The sequence below is a fragment of the Anguilla anguilla genome, chromosome 4 (genome assembly GCF_013347855.1).
Source record: "Anguilla anguilla isolate fAngAng1 chromosome 4, fAngAng1.pri, whole genome shotgun sequence".
In the NCBI taxonomy this organism is placed as follows: domain Eukaryota; kingdom Metazoa; phylum Chordata; class Actinopteri; order Anguilliformes; family Anguillidae; genus Anguilla; species Anguilla anguilla.
In genome coordinates, this window is record NC_049204.1 from 29,639,542 (window position 1) to 29,659,623 (window position 20,082).

General features: G+C 42.2%; 2 protein-coding genes across 3 annotated transcripts in view; one reads left to right on the plus strand and one right to left on the minus strand.

Moving 5' to 3' along the window:
* Positions 1-603: 603 nt before the first annotated feature.
* Positions 604-7,483, minus strand: mettl11b (methyltransferase like 11B). Its single transcript, XM_035413286.1, has 4 exons — positions 7,145-7,483; positions 5,065-5,240; positions 3,500-3,752; positions 604-2,442 (listed from the first exon to the last, which is right to left on the minus strand). Exons 1-4 carry the CDS (start codon positions 7,296-7,298, stop codon positions 2,186-2,188), a joined length of 840 nt encoding a protein of 279 aa, XP_035269177.1. The 5' UTR covers positions 7,299-7,483; the 3' UTR covers positions 604-2,185.
* A 1,170-nt stretch (positions 7,484-8,653) lies between these two features.
* kifap3a (kinesin-associated protein 3a) overlaps positions 8,654-20,082 on the plus strand; it is a 26,066-nt gene continuing 14,637 nt past the window's right edge. The window contains exons 1-10 of one of the 2 annotated variants that reach the window (XM_035412006.1): positions 8,654-8,872; positions 9,667-9,798; positions 10,055-10,206; positions 10,379-10,437; positions 10,530-10,671; positions 11,227-11,326; positions 12,485-12,609; positions 13,284-13,382; positions 13,553-13,731; positions 15,275-15,437. In XM_035412006.1, coding sequence (XP_035267897.1) covers positions 8,841-8,872; positions 9,667-9,798; positions 10,055-10,206; positions 10,379-10,437; positions 10,530-10,671; positions 11,227-11,326; positions 12,485-12,609; positions 13,284-13,382; positions 13,553-13,731; positions 15,275-15,437 — 1,183 coding nt within the window. In that variant the 5' untranslated portion in view covers positions 8,654-8,840. Of the gene's footprint in view, positions 8,873-8,973; positions 9,580-9,666; positions 9,799-10,054; positions 10,207-10,378; positions 10,438-10,529; positions 10,672-11,226; positions 11,327-12,484; positions 12,610-13,283; positions 13,383-13,552; positions 13,732-15,274; positions 15,438-20,082 lie in introns of those variants that run through there. The other variant, XM_035412005.1, reaches the window with a different exon arrangement.

Genomic DNA, 20,082 nt, shown 5'->3' on the forward strand with positions numbered 1-20,082 from the left:
CTGGATCGGGATGTCATCTGTTCCCGCTCCTCCAGAAATCACTAAAAAAAGAGTACCTAGACTTCACACGGATTAAATCATGCGTTTCTGAGATAATTGTGTAGCTGCCTCAAGCTAAATGATATATCTGAACTAATTCTCTACTAGCAAGCTCTTTTGAAAGGTTTCTTAATACAGAATTGTTTCCTACATCGTTAAATCAATTTTAAAATGTGTCATATACGCTCCACTGAGAGTAAGACTGAGACCATGGTGGTTTTTCAGTTTTTTTTGTGCTTCTATCAGCCCCCCACGCCCCCCCCCCCCAAAAAAAAGACACAACCACACATGTACACATGCACTTCCTTTACTTCACACACAAGCACTGCTCCCTGAATTCAGATATCTATCTGCAAACTTAAATTGCAAATGTCAGTGCCCAGAAATCTCAAACAAATTCTGTCAAAATCAAACAGTTTTTCAATATTTGATTTTATGTGCATAATTAAATTATGTGTTTCTTTTTATGTCAATGGATGACAATAAAAAATCAGCCAACCATTAATATTGTGGTAAGGACATCGGAAACAATAAAACAAAACAGATCTTGTTGTTCATATTTTATTATGTATAGCTTCTGTAATATCAGACAAAATCTTTAAGGAATTAGGAATTCATGCTGAAACAAACCACAAAAGAAAATTCAATTCACATATCATTGTCGTACCATTGAATATCATTCTTTGTGATATGGTAGGTTAAAAAAAGAAACCATAATAACTTAAAAAACTTCAACAATATATACATCTGCATGCAAAATGTAAAGTATCTAGGGCTGAAGAGTGGCTCATGTTATTAAGGTGTTGTTCTGGAGCATGGATGGGCTGCATAGTCCCGGATCGAAGCCTGAGTGTGGCAGAGCAATGCATAATCAGCAGTAGCTCAACCCAGGGCTAGGGAAGGTTCAGTCAGAGGGAATCCACGTCTCATCACTCTCTATTGACCCCCACTGGTTGTTTGGGGACCCACAGTCTGCATTTAAAATCTGTGCATGAAGTCCCTTCCTCCAACTCATATCTGTGCAAGCCTGGTTTGTCAGCTGTGGTGTGAAAAGAAGCAGCTGGTGACATCACTTACTTCAGAGATGAGTGTGTGCCTGTGTATACTCTCCTGCATCGGCTGAGGAGATTACAGCATGAAAAAATGGGTGGGGAAGCATTTTCAGAAACAAAAATGTATGTATGACGTACATTCCCTCAAATCTGAAAATTAATAGTTCATGACAGAGAGGGTTATGTGATTATATGCACTGACCAATGACAAATAGAGTACTTTTTAGAATAAGTGATAGTATTCCACCCTCTGAAGTTTACTTCTTTATTTTTCTATTTGGTAACATACACGGTGTGAGCTCAAGCCCTGTCTATCCTGAATAACGGTAGAACTTAAGGAACTTGTGAAATATGATAAATAGTTCCACCCTCATCATGATCCTTTGGTAGTTGAAGCACATAAGTGCATGTTAGTAATGCTTTTATATATTTGTCATAAATTATATCTGTGCAAGAGTTGGTCTTATTAAGGAAATGAGGTACAGGGATGCATACAAAAAAGTGTTACTATATTTGGAACAAACAACCGAACATTCATATAAAACGCGTTATTGTAGTGCTTGTATGGAGGTAAATTTGGTGTAGAGCCCGGATTCAGAGGTTTGGGTTGATCTAATAAACATATGTATTTTCCATGAGGAAGTGTAAACATGATATACTTTCTGTATAGAATATTCTGCATGTAGAGGGCATGTTAATATTATTATTCTTTACATCTTTGGGATTGAACACGTTAAACGTTTGCTCAGTAACTTTATCTCTGACTGAGCATTTAATGTGGACTAAGGGAATGGCTATGGTCTGACTGAGCAATGGGAATGACTGAGACAACAAAAAAAATATTACATGTAAAGGCAAAAAGGAAAATGCATGGAAAACGCATTTCCATGAATCTGATTCTCTGGGTCTTATGGGATTTGCCTTTCTGGACACAGTGCTACTGTAGAAATCTACATGCTGCAAGCAGCCACAGAAGCCTGCTTTGAAATGACTCCTGAAATGAAGTGAAATGAAAATGTAAGCCATTGTTTTTTAATTTGAGTGAAGATATGGCTCTCCTATGTGTTGGTCATTCTGCAGGCCTGACGCTGACGTTACTGCATGGCAATCATCCAGATAGGCACCATCTGTTCAGGAAAGCCCTCCTGCTTCTCCACTCCTATGATGTCTAGACCAGCTTTGGTGATGATGCATTTCATAATGTCCAAGTGTCTGATGATGCTGCTGTCAACAGGGTCCAGCTTGCAGCCTTGCCTGGCCATGTTGTCCTTGATGATGATGACTCCATTTGGCTTCAGGCTGGCTTTGGCCCTGATCAGGAACTCCATCAGGTCCTTGTCAGTCAGGTAACCTAGAGTACCGCACAAACAAATGTGAATATTCAGACCAAAGTTAACACCTTATGACTTTAATACAATGATTCCTAACCTCAGGCCTGGAGTACCCCTGTGTATTTCGGTTTTCTGTTCCAACCATAATTGCAATACCAAAATTTTAACAAGTTGTTAATTTTTCTTAATTAGTAGCTTTTCGGGTTTAGAGGGATTATTTACCCACTTAAGTCACAATATGTGAAAAATAGCCCTGAACAATATAATTTCCAAATTCATTTTTATGCTTATTGTGCAATATTGCAAACAATTACATAAAATAGGTAACAAACTTTTTTGGACCAATTGAAAGACTGAAGTTAATTAACACAATGTAGGTGTGGCTCGTTATCATTTGCTTTGTCTTTGAATTCTTCATTATCTTGGAGATGGTTAGTTTTAGAGGCCAGGTGTCCACACTTCGACCAGTTAGAAGCCTATTGATTCGCCTCGGTCTTTAATTTGACCAGTTATAAATAATTTACCTTTTTATATAAAAAAATATTGTTTGCAATGCGGCACAATACACATGGGGATTTTGAATGGCATGCATTGCTTTTTCTGATATAATGTGGTTGAAGAGGGTAAATATTCCATCTAAACAAGAAAAGCACCTAATTAAGGAAAATGAACAACCTGTTAAAATTCTGGAAGTGCAATTGTGGTTGGAATGAAAACCAGCTTACACAGGGGTACACCAGGTTGGGAACCACTGATCTAATAGACAAGGCCAACAGTAAAGAAATATCAGTATTTAAATTCAATTAATTAATATTTGTGCACTCCAGGGAGTTTCAAAAATAACCTCTCCTTCCGCACACATGTACAGCCTTCTGTGAAGTGATGAAAATAGTTGTGCTAAGTTGAGCCCATAGACAACTTTAAATGTATTCAATCACAGTCCACTAAGCTGTGAAAATAATATGATATACTGCACCCACCAGATATTCTTGATCTCCCTGTCTCTCTCTTTCTCACTCTCTCTCCCCCCCCCCTCTCTCAAACACACCCACACAACACACTAAAAATGTAACTCACATGCAACCCATTGCATCCAGATCACATCGTATTTCTTCACTTGGGGTGTCAACTCTTGCAGGCTGTAACAGTAATATACATCAATGCGCTCATTATCACTGCCCAGGTAACTCTCGTGCGCATGGAGCAGGAACTCCTCCATCATGTCAGCCATGTCCATGGTCTCAAACACGGGCAAGAGGACGTTCTTGGTGACCCTTCCGATCCCGGAGCCGCAGTCCAGGGCACGCTGCGTTCCAGCCTTTCCAGGGCCCTGTCACAGAGAGGAGATTGTGACCACCTGCCTGTTACCATGGTACCTCAGCTCCTCTCCACCTGTCTCCCCCTACAGTCAATGGGGCTCATCAGATATACTGTGAAAGACTGGTAAGGAACTACATACTTCCCATGTTTTATTTTCAGCAATGTCCTCCCGATCATTTTGTCAATATCCAGCCGGGTTAACATTGTGTCTCAGTTTTACTAATGTGAAGAACATGTCAAGGCCACAAGTTGTTATTTTAGAATGACCTAAAGTGATTGTGTGTGATTTTCAGCTATGGCCATTGTCCGTGCTGTTTCTCTGTTGAATTGTGCTACAAGCACATCAGCGGATCAATCCAGACCTTTCACAACATGCAAGGATAAAAGTCACGAAAATCAGCCAAAACAAATTTACTAACAAAATGAATGGTTTGTCTACACTGAGCAATTATTAAATAGTTCCAATAACTTTCTGTAGTACAAATATCCAGCTTGTAACACCAAAAGTGTTATGTCTTTCTTTTTCACTGCACCAGAACAGTGATGGCATGGCAGAAGTAGCAACCTACTCAGTTATGGTGTACAGTAATTTGAGCATTTGTCCAGAACTTAACTATGAAAACATAACTATCACTCTGAAAATCAGACAGATGTTCCAGGCAGAAGTGCAGGATCAGTAGTTTGTATTTCTACTCCCCTTTAACATATACATGTCCTCTACTGAATGTCCTGCTCCACACAATAATAAAGAATATGAGTGTAATTCACATATGAGAGTATAGCAGAGAATATCATAGAGCTGGGTTTTATCTGCATTTGCTTCCTTTAACTAACTTAAATCCTATTGGCCATGATAAGAAAAGAGGTCAGGAAGCATACCAGAGAAGGGACTATAAATAGCATGTCTCTATGGCACACACTGTATGCATATATCGTTACAACTGTATACACTGACACACACGCACACACAAGCACAGGCATGTACATGCACATATAAGCGCACACATTCTGAGAGTGCTGGCCTTGACATTCCTCTGAGGATGTTTACCTGAATATCTGCTGTCAGCACACTAACTTTAATCTCTGGAGGGTTATTGAATATGGAGCAGGTGTGCACGCACAGCTTTTTATTTAATTATCTATAATTCAAGAATGCCAATTAAATTACATGCTGAACCAGGCTTATTCATGAATGAAATGCAGTAAGTCAGGACAGCGTGATGTTCAGTACAATATATAATTTTGCGCTTATTCATACGTACATGTTACTGTACCACTATTCAGATAAAATGACAATACTGCTTTTGATAACAGAAACTTACCCCAACAAACTTTTTCAGGAACTGCCTGGAGCCCTCAAGGTCGATAGGGGAGAGTTCTATAAAATCTCCCATCATCCCCTCCTCCGAGGGTTCGACGTCTTTGTAGAAGTCTTGCGCCCGGGCATAGAATTGCTTCTCTCCATCAATGTACTCACAGGTAACGGGATAAAGTTTCACTGTTGTACAATGAACACAAAATTAAAAGGGCAAGAGGGCAAAAGGGTGAATACACTGAAGCTGGAGTCATTTAAGAAGCTACAATCTATCTGTTGGGATAATACAACCAGAAATTTAATTTCAGGGTACAGTACCAAGAATAAAAGCTGATTTGCAGTGGTGGTCTGAGGTAAACTGGACATAACTAAATCAAACTCAGTCTTTTTATTTTAAACATTCATTTTGTAACAGTATTTTGGCCAGAGTTAAACTATATATATATATATATTTAATTATTCTGCATTCACAGTTTTTGAATTGAAGTGTGCCCCACAGTCTAAACTTAAATGCGTTATTTTCTCAGCAGAAATCCCTATCCAGGGTGACTTTTTTTTCCATTTTTACACCTTTGCATTTTCTTACATTATTCTAATTAATTTTTTCTCAAAGGAAGAATGCCCCACTTATACATGAATCCCACAATGTGGTTACAAACCAAATTCTCTAACCCCTGTTTTACACCGTCACATGATATCTGACTTTAATGTGTTTTGGGTTAAGCATTTTATTATGTCATTGCATGGAAGCATGTGTTTTTTTAAATTAGAGCCCCAGACATATACACTCCCACTTATGATAATAAAGTCTAAATCCAGGAGATTCACCGATGCCACACTACACAAGACTCTTTGGGGTAAGATGACCGGCAGGAGGAAGACGCTTTAAAGGGGTGACGGAACGTGCCAATCTCAAAATTTACGACGTTGTCATGTAGCTTTACTTTGCTCATTACAATGTGAGACTTGCACACAGTTGGAAACTGTCCCCGAAGACGGACCGCGCCGACAATTCAGACACTGGACTGAGCTGTGTTCTACCGAAGTGCGTGTAAATAAGTCCTACAATGTGTCACCTCTCCCATTATAAATGAGCCAAGCCCAACAGATCAGCAGGGAGGAAGCTTGAGAAGCCGAAGGGATGACAGACGTGGTCATGAGAATGTATTCTGATATGCATACATTCCTGTGACCCTGAAGTGGAACTTCTAGAAGCAGGATAAGCATAGCAAAACCATGCCTATGATACATGCATAGAACTGCAGGATATTCTATCTCCCACTTCTACATTTCACCCCGGGGTTATGTTTTCAGTCATTTTTCTCAGGATGGATATGTCTGTCAAATTAACAAACAGACAAATAAATGAGTTAATAATAAGTCAATATTTTTTCATTCATGCTGTACATGTCCTTGCAGTATGCATCCCCATAACATATTAAGGGCATGTATTTCAGGGGTGTGACACAACTTTGAATCTGTTACCTGACTAGTAACAAAATGCTATACACTAAAGTAATAGAACCAAATTATTGGAGAAATACCACTTTCCTTATAAAATAAATAATGTATTTAACATTCCATCTTTAGCTAAACCTTTTTGTTTTAAGTGGACGCTGTATGTGGGGTAATGATTTTGTGAATATTATCTGGACTAAGATGTTTAACAGCATGTTTGAGAGTAACACAAAATATGATTAGAAAATGATTGTTTCTGGCTAGATTATTTTCCTCTCTTAAATGTTAGTGCCATTAAGTGTTCATGCAAGTTACTTTTGCAATTTTCCCTGACCGTTTATTAAGTTAATAAATAAATGCTGTAAAGTAATATTTGTATAAACATCTAATATACTGTACACTTTTTGGTACTAAATTCAGTTAGTTTCGAATGAATAAAGAATTAGCAATATTTCTTTTGCAACCTTTCTTAAAAGCTGTTGGTGGTCGCGCAGCCTGACTCTTTAAACATCTTACAATATACAAATAAATGCCACTGAGATGACCTGCTGACAACTCGCAGCATGCCCATGGGCTGTACTGTGCATACAGGCGACATCTCATGCAGGGGTTCCCTTCTCCGCTCTTACCCAGGGGAATCTGTTCCAGAAGATACAGGTAACTGGCAAAAAACTCATTCCTGAGAGTGTTGTGAAGGACAAAAGACATGCTGTGCTTGCAGAGGTCATTGTCCGTGGTCTTCCAGCGCCTGCGGAAGGCTTGGTGAGCTCCTCTGTACTCCATGCTAGCTGTGCGGTTCAGAGAGCCAAAGCTGTGGTGCGTCTGTGTGTCCGCGTGCGAGTGTGCGACTGTGTGTGAGTGTGTGCTCCAGTGACACTGGCCAGGGCGCTGTCACTGCTATATCTGCAGGACTTTGGCACCGTCATTGTAACTGATCAGAAGCGAGCCCTTTCTTGGGAAGTGCTGAAACCTTCCGCGGCTTGAAGGGTCGGCTGCTTAGTGAGGAGCAACACTATCTGCGCTGCACAGTTGCTCTCTCACCGCTCAAATAGACAGGCTAAATGAATTCCATACTTCTGACCCACAAATACCAGGACACATAGAGGGACATACATTAACTCAAAAAGCTGACAGGAAATTCACCTATCAGCTATTCTTAGAATTGCCATAGGTTGCTGGGTCCTTCTCATGTTTGTATGCATAGGAGGAGGCATGCTTTAGAAAGCTTGCTGTAGTCTTTAAAGGACAGTGTTTACTTCTGAGCCCCATTCCAAAAAAAACCAATAAAAAAGGCATGCAAACATTTTATTTCAAATTGTAAACATAATAAATGCTTCTACATTTTAGAGTTTCCTCTCCCTGTTCACAGTGAAAAAAAGTCCCCCAAATTTTCATTGAGATTTATTTTTAGTCTCAGATGAATAATCAGAAGAGAGTCACACTATCTCCCTCTCAGTTTTTGCCCTCTCAGCATTTCTGGTGCACGTAATTTCTGTAACTAAAATTGACCTTGCAATCCTCACTTTCCTGCCAATAGCAAACTGACCAGTGCCTCGGCTCAGCGGATATATACCTGTCGCCCATAAATCCTGCACAACAGTGAAATAAACTTGTTCTGACAAACAAACATGTTTAGCCTGAAACTGTTTATCGAAATGCACACCACCTTTGAAATACATCAATATGTACAATGTAAATGATGTTCATACATATGATTATAGGTATGAATTATAAATACAATCATTTAACAAACATAACTTTCTTACTTAGGAAAACATATATTTGCTATTTTGCAGCTCTTAACATAGGGCCATTTTACAACAAACTGAAAACCAAATGTATCCCACCCCTACAAAGAAAAGAAATATTGGCCCATGGCCATAGAAGAATCATGCACAATTATTTAAATAATTACAAGCATATCTGTTAACAGACGATGAACTTCAGACGCCAAAACTGACACCAAGAGGTAAGTCAAAATATTTGCGAAAACACATTGCCTTACACTTTGATTTTACTCTATTTTTCAAACAGAGCTGTTTTGTTGCATGTGCCAAGTGTTCTCCTCCTGGCCTAAGGGAGGCGTCGACTTTAAAAGTGTTTACAGTCGACAGAAGAGCTGTCCCTCTCTTTTAGTATTGGTTCACGATTGCATGCTGGGACGTCTACTGTCGGCCCATAGCAACACCAACGAACAGTAGCGTTATATTAACCTAGTGAATTATGAAATATTGTACAAGTAGACAGTAGTGACCGTTACATTGCATATTGTAAATTAAAAGACAGTAGTATCCCGGTGATACGGGTTTCTGTGATAGGGGCAAAATGCAGTCGGAGGATGCGCGATATTTAAAAAGGTAACGTTCAATAAGCAACAAGCTAGCTTTTTGGCTAAAATGATGTCTGTTGATTGACTGAGCAAGATCCAAGATAGGTAGCGATGGCTAACCTTAGCAAGAAAGATTGTGAGCTAACTGCCTAGGCTAACTAACCGGCAAGATCGATGCAATAAACACACATCATTATTTTAACACGAACTGCGTCCGCTTTACAAACACGTTACTCATATTAATTATTTGTAATTTGATTTGTAATGTTTGATGGGTCATCATTGTTCGGGTGGAGCCCGTTGTTACTGTAACGTTAACAGACAAGTGTTAGTAGGCGGACCTCCCTTGGTAGTAAACAACGTTAACGGTAGCTAGCTATAGAAGCTAACAAATTAGCTAGGTAATTGGCTATTCTAGATCAATACATATTTGCTAATAGAACATGTACACTGCAGTATAAAATGTAGCGAGCAAGCTTTATAATATCGTTAGCCCTCTAGAATGTTGCTGTAAAATGTTGCCATTCACCAAGTCGGCGGTAGCTTTAACATTCAAATATAGGCCATAATTTCGTCGCCGGAGTAGTACAGATAAACGGATTCCGGCACTAATTGAAACAATCATTAACGTCTTCATGGAATCGTTAACGTTTGTTTTGGTTTACTGGTCCAAGGCCAGTGTGTGCTTAGCTGCACTATGGTTTCAGTGGGAGTGTCCGTCAGTCTTCAAGTCAGGTAGATAGCAAACATAACTTGATAGCTACCGTGAATCAGCATGTCTAGCCTTGGCTAAGGTAACTGTTTGTTTTTTAATTTTTATAGGAAAGTAAAGGGGGGAAACCTAGATGTTCATCCAACTGAAAAGGCCCTTGTGGTTCAGTATGAAGTGGAAGCCACTATTCTGGGAGAAATGGGAGACCCTATGCTTGGGGAACGGAAGGAGTGCCAGAAAATGTAAGACGTGTGGCCGGTGCTACTTGACTGTGGTGTTTTTGGATGTTTTTGTTGATTTGGATATGAATTTTGGTATGTATAAAGGAAACAGTAATGGCAGAATTAAAATATGCCGTATGTATCATTGAACATCATGCGTCTTGATGCCTTTAGAACTTCCACAATTAAGCCTCAGTAGTACCTTGCATTAATATTATCCATTAATATTTAGGAAAGCCACAAGGCGGAATTAATGTGACATCTCTGTTTACTGCAGCATTCGCCTCAAAAGCCTAAACGCGAACACTGACATCGCTTCTCTAGCTCGCAAGGTCGTGGAGGAGTGCAAACTTATACACCCCTCAAAACTGGCCGAAGTCGAGCAGTTGCTGTTCTATCTACAGAATCGACGGAAACCGAACGGTAAAGGTAAGAGTGGCAATAGTTAATACAGCTGAACTAAAGAACCCTCAAAGTGTGTGCGTCCCCTAGCCAAGCCAAGATGCTTTTTTCTGGAAAGTTCTATTTTAGTTTTAATTCCAAGTTGAAAACATTGATACATCAGTTGAAGACATTCACCTGGTTTTTATTTCTTATACAGAAAAACGAGAAAAGCGCCAGGTTAAACCGAGAGATCTGACCCCATTTGAAGGAATGGAGGTATGGAAATGAGTACATGCTGTTTTCAGGAGCTGATTTGAAGGTAAAATGCATACTGCTTTTGGGTGCTGATAGATAGCCTGTGTTCATAGATTGACGAGGAGGCCAACATTAACAACATAGATGACTACGTTGAGCTATTGTACGAGGATATCCCAGAGAAAGTAAGGGGCTCGACCCTGATCCTCCAGCTGGCCCGTAACCCTGACAACCTGGAGGAGCTGCTTCAAAACGGTACACCTCTGCTTCCGCTAATGCTTTTGTTATGTTTTCTCGGTGGATGAATTAAAAAGTGTATGAGCTTTCAAAATGGGTGACAACAGAAATATCTGACACTGCAATTTTTTTCAGTCTGTCAAACTACTCAGTATTTCGTTATACTAAGTATTGTAATTATCGTTCAAATAGCTGCAAATGAAAATACAGCCCCTATTATGCTTTGTGGATGATACAATAGTTTCCTTCTCACGGAATGGAATATTGTCCCATTCTTAAGTAAACCATGTTCAAATTAAGCTTGTCCCTGCCTGACAACAGGGCTGTTTTCTTTAGCAACAACAGCTAGGCGTCATCCATTTTGCCTGTCAAAATCCATTGTGCATCTGAACCATGACTCGGAGCGATCACGCTATGAACGCTAACCTCATACCCAGCTGACATGGCTGGATGTGTGAGAAAATAGCAAGACGCGCAGCGGGAATGCAAAGCGCCTAGCGTGTCTTCTCGGTGAGGCAAGCATATCCCTCATGCGGTGAGAGTACCAATGGCGCGGTGTCTGTTACTCATCAGAAACCGCGCTGGGAGCGCTGGCCCGGGTCCTCAGAGAGGACTGGAAGCAGAGCGTGGAGCTGGCCACAACCATCATCTACGTCTTCTTCTGTTTCTCAAGGTACTTCTGACGCCTCTGTTTTCTTTCCCCTTTACAGCCCTTCACCCCCTCTTAATTTATTCCCCGTTTTCATAATCATGGGGGATCTCTGGGACGTTGGCAATCTGTGGGACATTGTTTGTCCTAGTGGTTGGCTTCTCTGTCCTGCAGTGTGTTATTTAGGTGTTGATGTCATTTTGGCCCTGTGTTCATTGGTGCAGGAGAATTTGATGTACACATGAATGCAATGATGACTCATCGGTGCAGGGGCGTTTGATGTACACAGGAATGCAATGATGACATTTTTACACAGCAATTAAATCCTGTAATGCTAAGGGTCCAAATAGTAAAGAAAATCATATTGATTAACTCTCGTTACTATGCCATAATTTGCTAGATAAATACGGAAAGCCTAAAATGGTGAAATTTGACCATACAGTGAGAAAAACTACTATCATTGTGAGGAAGAAGATGGTAGCCTAGTTTTAAGATATGAGGAAGAGCCAGTCTCCATATATTGCATGTGAACATCTTTGCCTGTCAATCATATTTGCATTTGGTTTTTTGGTTTGTGCCCTTCTTTTCCATCAGTGCCTCATATAACATGGTAATCTTTGCTGATTGAGCTAATTATCTGAAGATGAAATCCTGTAAACTGTTGTCATTGGCACTGTCAGAGCTATAATAATTAGTACATGGAAAATACAATTATGAAAATGTATCATAATGCAGTTTTTAAAGACTTTTAGACTTAGGTAGTTACTATCAACTAAACAGGATTTAAAGTGATTGTAATTAAGTGATGTACAATTTTTTAAAGCTTATAGTATTCCCTGTCTTTAGTCATCTGGAAATGATGCTTTTGACTTTGGAAATTATTTAGTTTGTCACACAGATCATGGGCAAGAGACCCTGATTGACAGCAGTGTTCTGGTTTTTGACACATATAATTCATTATTTTACTAAATGTAACGCTTCTGAAATTAGACCATTGTCGTCACAGATCCAGTCTTCTTCCAAATACATACGATTAATGCAACCCAGCTTTGGAAAGACACATTCCTTGCAGCTTACAATAAAGCAGTTGGACCATTTTTCTTGCAATCTGGAAATCTTTTTTATCCTTTCCTTGGAAGAGAAAAAAAAAACCATCTTTGGTTTTCATTTTTCTTTTGTCAGCTTTTCGCAGTTCCATGGGCTGATCACGCACTACAAGATTGGAGCACTGTGCATGAACATAATTGAGCATGAACTGAAGAGATATGACCTATGGCAGGATGAACTGCAGAAAAAGAAGAAGGCCTATATCCTTCACTGAGCAAGTGTAGTGATTCACTGATTGAGTTTTATTATAAATCTGTCTGTGATAAACAGAGTGGATAAGGTAACCTGAGTAAGTATAGCATGAATCTAGCAGCAATTCACCGAGGGGGTATGGCATCTGTGCAACAGCTATTCACAGATTGAGTAAAATGCAAAACCAGAAGTGAGTCGGAGTGATTTCAGTGTGAGTCATTGAGTCAAAAGTCATGGAGCAGATTCACCAGCAATACACTGACTAGGAATAGTGCCAGTCCACCTGTATTTCATTGAAAAAGAAAGGTGTCAGTGCACTTATTGAGCATTGCTTTATTCAGGCAGTTTATCAAGACTATTGCCAGAATCCAACAGCAGTGACACTTATTATTTATTGAAATATGTAGGGGAAGGGCTGATGTGTTTGTACTTTCAGTGCATTTTCTGCTCATAGTTTTCTTTTTTACAGCTTTGGAAAAGATTGGAGCCTTTTTTGCGGGCTGCATTGAAAGAATCAGTGAAAATAAAAACATTTACAATATTACATCAAAATGATATACATAAGTAGGTACAGTCCTACGTATGTTCATTTGTTTTTGTGCTGATAATCGTAGAGCACAGGTATATTATTATTATTTTTGAATTAAAACTGGCAAATCGGTCCCTCCTTGACACACTGTACGTGAAGATGACTCTGATAACCAGAATGTGAAGAAGGAATATGACAAAGCATTTAAGAAGTACCAAGGACTTCTCACCAAGCAAGAGCAGCTATTACGAGGTATGATACTTAGGTTGGATTTGAGGACGTCTGACAGTCATCACTCAAATAGTATGAAAAAATGAATGAACAAATAACATTTTGATGTCTCGTTGTAGTTGTCAGAACATCAATTACTTAGAAGGTTGAAACTGCATGTGTTGACTGAGGAGAACATACTATGTTCGTAGTGGCCCTGTACCTGCTGCTCAACCTGTCTGAAGACACGCGCACCGAGCTGAAGATGAGGAACAAGAACATCGTGCACATGCTGGTGAAGACCCTGGACAGGGAGAACGCTGAGCTCCTGGTCCTGGTGGTGTCCTTCCTCAAGAAGCTCAGCATCTTCCTGGAGAACAAGAACGACATGGTGAGACGGTCTACTTTTGAGTTCAGGCTCTTGTCCTTTAGCAAATCTAGGGTTTCCGTTTATTTCTTCCTGTTCATCTGACTGGACCTCACCTCCATAGGGAACCACAGCGGCCTTATTCTCTCTGCTTCTGATCTTCAGATACATGCTGGAGAACATCACTGATTAGTTGAGCAGAGCGTTCTTTATTAAATTCTTGCACCATTCAGAGATTAGAATGCCCGTGGAAATTCTGGAAAGAAATGAAAGGAATACAAACAGTTTTTTCCTCATTACAGTATGGAGTGCTTACATTTTTTGTTGCTTTTTGTGTTGGCTTCTTTCCCTGTGATTTCTATTGTTGTCGTGGTTTCCCTGTTCTGAAACCATTTGAGACGGATTCATGAATTGAAGTGAAATGGTCATCGGTGAAGTACTTGTGAGTGTTAGAGCATGGAAATATACATCGCAGGGGCCATCGCAGCATCCTTTGCACGTTGTTCCCCTCTCTCTGCCTGTTGTACCCACCTGGAAACAATCTCGTGTGCATTTATAAATCCCAAATTAGGAGCAGTTGTTTTTATCTGCTTGTTTCCCATTACTGTATCTGTGTGGCTCAGATAAAAGAAATGTGCTGGACTTTGAAAATCTTTCAACATGTTTTTACGAAAAACCATGTGTCCAGCGAGAGAGACCGGCGATTTCGAAAACCAGGGAAAGTCAAGAGAATTCTGAGAATTTCATCAGCTATTGTCTTTCATTGGGGGAGTAAAAACCTTTCATATATATTGTTGATTGGTCTCATTGGTTTGTGATTTACCTGCTAATAGAATTTAGCTGGGCAATACCAGATGGTTGTTGTCAAACATTGTATTTGTGGCTTGGGTACTAATGAGCTGTAACTAACAGTAGTAGTGCAGTGTTTGTTTATGGAGGAGTTTTGATTTGAAAATGTTTTTGCTGGCGTGAAACAACAGTATAAATGAGGACAGATTTTCACATCGCCCCCGCTGTAGAAGCAGACTGCAGACTAAACCTGCTAACAAGTGAGGTGGTGTTGAGCCTGATTAGCTTTTCACACAGGCTGAGTGGATGTGATGAGGCTATAGGCTAGCCTTTGTTAGAGCTTTTCATTTCTTTCATCTACGTGTAAGCAGAAAAGCCTGCGTTCGTCTGTGTTTGAATGTGGCATTGAAACTGGTTTGCATTACACTGAGTTGTTATGGTATTAGTGTGAAGCTGTGTATTTTTGTGTTTTGTCTTGCAATTTGGCGCAAATTTCTGTTTTCTCAGTGCTAATTGCGGTGGTTAATGAATAAACGGTTTGTTGTATTTGTGAACACGATGTCCGTGCAGAGGCATTCCCAAGAGGAAGATGGTGCTACACTCAAGCGTGGCGATGTACTTGTGGGCATGTCGCTCCCTTTCTCATGAAGACCCTCTTTTGAGAGCAACAATGGAACGGGAACCAGAGTGCAGCGTACTGTATGTTTCTTTAAACACGGGAATGGAACATCTTACTGTTTTTTTTTTTTCTTTTGTTTTTCTCATCTTTGTGTGGCAGGCCGAAGTTGACACCATCGAGAAGCTGGCCAAGCTGGTTCCGTGTGAGCACGAGGACCTGCTGAACATCACCCTGCGTCTCCTCCTCAACCTCTCCTTCGACACCGGCCTTCGCAACAAGATGGTGCAAGTGGGGCTGCTGCCCAAACTCACCACGCTGCTGGGTACGTACATCCCATCGTGCATCTGTCCACAGGAAGCAGAGCTGGCTGCGGGGCTCACGAACACGGTCGCGGTTGGATGAGGTCTAGTGATTGGTGCTATCAGGACTGCCTTTCGTGGGTTACTGATTCCCATGTGAGAGCTAATGGCTAATAATGGGTGTGGTGCTGGGATGGAGTCACAAGGTATTACACTGGAGGCAGAAACCGGCAGTAACAATACTGCTTTTCACAATCAGCGAGCGGCTCAGGTTCTTCCACCGCCACAGGGTTAGCAGCCAGGCCCACGTGAGCCAATCAGTGTTCTGCTTTAATAAAGCCGCGTTCTCATTCGTCCCGGCTTGAGGCGACTCTGAGGAACACGTTTCAGTACAGCCCTGAGGCCTCTCACGTCTCAGTTTCACACTACCTAAACACCAAGGACCAAAGCACTCTTTCATCACTCTTAAGAATGGGGCGAGTGTGTAAAAGTCCAATGACCCTGAAAGCACTAGTCGGCTAAGGAAGGAAATTGAAGGGTCGGCTCTGTTGTCAGCTTGCGGTCAGAAGCGGCTTTGTTATCCACACCAGGCTCCTTCCAGGGGAGAAAGGGTCGTTTTCTAAAAAATATATCCTGTATTTTTCTCGGAAAGCTCAGATGAGATATGAAATCTCATGAAGTTTTCAAGGGAGTCTTGGCCAAGAAGGCGGGATCAGATTAAATGAATTCCATGGAGGTGTTGACATACATGTACACCAAGGCTGTGTTCAAACTGCTGACTGCAGTGCTCAGTTTCCATTTGCTGCACAGATCCTATTTTTTAGACTGACTGCTCATATTAGTTTTTGAAGCGACCCTATAGTACTGCAGGATTATGATGCCATTAATCTGTCACATGGAGAGTGACATTCAAATCACGTCTCCAGTGCACCTCAGGCTGGGTGGTGTATGAACTTCTGGACCAATCATGTCTTTTAAACCCTGGCCAGCTGGCGTACACCAGCATAGAAAACGCATATGTGGACTGTTCCAATTCTGATTTGAGCGTCCACACATGAGCCACATGTGAATTGCATGGCTACATATCTGATTTATTTCCACATGTGGATTTGGAGCCAATCAACTGAAGATATTTGTCTTAATCAGATTTATTATTTATTTTTTGCTGTTCAAACTGTTTTAAAAACAGTCTAACTGAGACATACGAGGGGAATAAATGGAATTTAGGAATTTAGCTACGGAATTTGGAGGTTTTAATATGCTAGCGAAATAAAGTGGTCGTACTTGCATCTATGATCTGACCAGGGCATTCTCAGAATCTTTTTTTGCTATTGTGCTCTATTCTGAAGTGGAAAATGAATTCACATGTGATTGGCAGAGTGACACCACCGTGCCCTTTAAGAGATTACTAGCAGGTGACAAGGGATGATCGGCACCAACTGTTCTGAAAGGTGCTGCAAGAGACATGGAGCAGCCACATGCTAATGACCCACTTTCATACCAACACATGTTTTCTGTCTCATGTTAGACTGTTCACTACTTTGTGTTTTTCTATGATAGAAATACAGATTCCATAGGGGAGCCAAATCTATGCAAAACTCCTTCGTTTCTTCCTCTGTGTGTTCTCTATTTGTCTCTTTGAATAAACTGTCAGAACTAGTCAGCTCATCTGCCAGGGAGATTTTGAAAACCACGGTCACATCTTCGACCATTTTAGAGCAGTTTTGAGATGAAGGCCTCTTGTATCTGCAGAAAATCTGTCGCATTATAATTTGACTTCGTGTAAGGTTTTGCTCAAGTAGAATTGAGTGATTGTGGGTTGAAGCACATCCCCCTTCAGAGTGGTGACTTACGGGTGGGTCTCGTAATAGTTCACTTGGCAGAGTATCACACTTGAGATTTCTTTATGGTTCTCTCTATCTCTGTTGATGGCGTTGTGTTGTAGATGAAGTGGAGAGCAGGCGTTCATGTCTGATATAGTGTTCCACATGTCATAGTAAAACGGCCTGGTTGGCGGTGGGGAGTGTTGCTGAAATGACATGGCTGATCACACCGACAGCTAAAGTTACTGGTGTTATCATCACTGTAAAGACGGCAGTGAAGACAGGGTGCAGGTACACCTTTGCGTTCCTTGCATCGCCAATGGAAAACAAAAGAGATTTCAGCGTAAGTTTCCGCAGGTGCAGGCTCTCGAAAGCCTCCTGAAGCTCTGGATGCGAGCCGTCCCGCGCAGCCATTAAATAAATTGTTTCCTGAAATTAAATGCGGCGTATGATTGGCGCGGCCGTTTGCGGGCAATTTGGCGTCGCCGGACCGATCTCCCTTTGAAGCGTCTCTCGAGAGTGTCAGGTATCCCACATAATTAATATAATGTATTTGTTTGAATAACACTTTGGGCCTAAAATAAATGTTGTTTTTGCGGGACCGGGCAGTGGAAGCGTGGGGGCCTTTGAGATGTTTTTTTGACTGACGCTCTCTTCAGACGTTTCCTCTCCGCGCGGAGCGCGACGCCATTAATGGCTCGCTTCATCCGCCGGGCCGCTCCCGCGCGCCCGCCCGCCCGCCCGCCTCCGCGATTAGCATGCGACCGCAGCCCCGCTCGCTTCAGAAGCTTCCCTGTCCGGGATTGCCGGCCCGCCGCGAGATGAAAATAAACGTGCTGTGATCCGCCTTGAGAGGCCTTTCAGGCCTGACGTCTGCCTGATGAGGACAGTTGGGCCCTCGGCTTCAGTGCTTCTGCGGGTCCCTGCAGCGACGCTAATTCCTCCTGGCGGACTCAGACTCAGCCCGTTAGCTCGTTAGCCTTAGTTTGTTTGCGGGCGGAAAGCCCGCAGAGCGTCTCCTGTAGCCTCGTGCACATCGGTCCCGTGGCCCCCTGCAGTTTTGTGGCAAAATATGCATTACATTGCATTGCATTACATTACGGGCGTATAGCAGACTCTCTTATACACTACTTTTTACATAGCGTTTACATTGCATCCATTTATGGATAGCGCGAGCAGCATCTTTATGTCCTGTAGTTGCGTGTGCAGTTGGGCTGTGGGTGAAAGCGTAACACAAGGCATTTATTATATCACTTAATTTCTAGATGTATCAGGTCACACTGCTCATCATTAACCCTGAATGATTGTGGAGGTCGTTTAAATGAAAGGGGGGGCGTGCGCTACAAAGCAATTTCCAATTTACAGATGTTCCTGAATAATGCTGTTCTGTAGGACTACCTTTGGTTAATTTACGTACGTGCAACAGTCCTTCACCTTTTACAGTCTCATTTCCGAAGAAGCTTACTGGACTAAATAACATGCAGATAGCTCTTGATGTATTTTTGGAGGTAAAAGCGTTAAGTGTCGGCTGTGTTATGTGAAGCAGCTCTGTTTACACTGAGGGGGGTTGGTTTATGAGGGCAGGCCGGAGAATGGTCACACCGTCGTTTTTTTGGCGGGTGATGACAGCGCTATGTACGGCTGTCGCACCGGGACCGCAAAGTTGAGTTCCATCACGGTCGCGTTCATAAATACGGCCGCCGGTCACGCCTTCCGGCGGTTAAACACCGTTGAGCTGCTGATCTCGGTGCGTAATATCCGCGTAAGTAACGGCGGTGTGATTTACCTGTGATTTCCCCCTTGTCTGCAACTGCGGCCCATCCAGCCAGAGTGGGGAGACCTCTGGCCCAGGCCTGGCCCTGCGGGAGCGCTCGAGCCAGCGGGGAGCGTAACGCTCGGGGGGGTTAACGCGAGCTCGTAAATCTGCCGCCGGCCGCGGGTAACGAGCGTGGAGGATCCCGCGCCGCCTCCCCGCGAGCGGCGATCTTAACCTGCGGGATTAGGGCCGCTCCTCCCCCTCCGGGAGCCCCCGGGGGTCCCGCTCCGGAGGAGATAACATTAAAGAGACCTTCGGCCGCAAATCACCTCTCCTATCACCCGCGGCGACCACTGCGGTCCGAGGTTCGCACGGCCGCCGCTCTGACGACAGAAGCGTGGCGCCCTCTAATTAAGTGCTGAAACGCGCGTTCTCTCCAAATTTACGGACTGTAAAATCGCGTGTAACGCGGGCGCTGGGAATCCATCACGCGATTCTGCATGTCTTAGACGGAATAATATGACAATTTCATTTAGCTTCAGAAGTTTTAACTACCGCTCTTATTTACGGAGACAAAACGAGGTTGGACACAAAAATAACCCGGACGCCACTGGTGAAATTTTTACGAATGTTGGTGGCTTAGATCAAGCCGAGGCATAATTGAAGCTCGCTCTCCCAGTAACTGCCCCCGAACAGAATAATTAATTTTTAACAGCTAATTTATTTATTTATTTTTATTTTTTATGCTGGCTACAGTAGTTTTTTTTTGGAGCATTTAATAAGCCCCTCTTCAGCCCATAAAGAATCTTCAGTTTTCCTCCCGGTGAAGTGTGGTAATAATGCGGGTCAGATGTTGCCGTGGCCTTAACGAGGAGCACATGTTCTGGCCATAGGGGCGTGCCGAAAACCGCGCGGCGTCGCTTCGGCTTATTAATGGCAGTCAAATTTATGCTTCCTCCTGTTTTGCCAATTAAATGGAGGTTTTTTTTTTGGGTTTCCTTCTTTCCCGGGGTCCCTGTTCCCACATCTGTTTCCAGTCGGCGGCGATGCCGCGGCCCGGAGCGTCTGGGGCCGGAGCGGCGGCGCGTC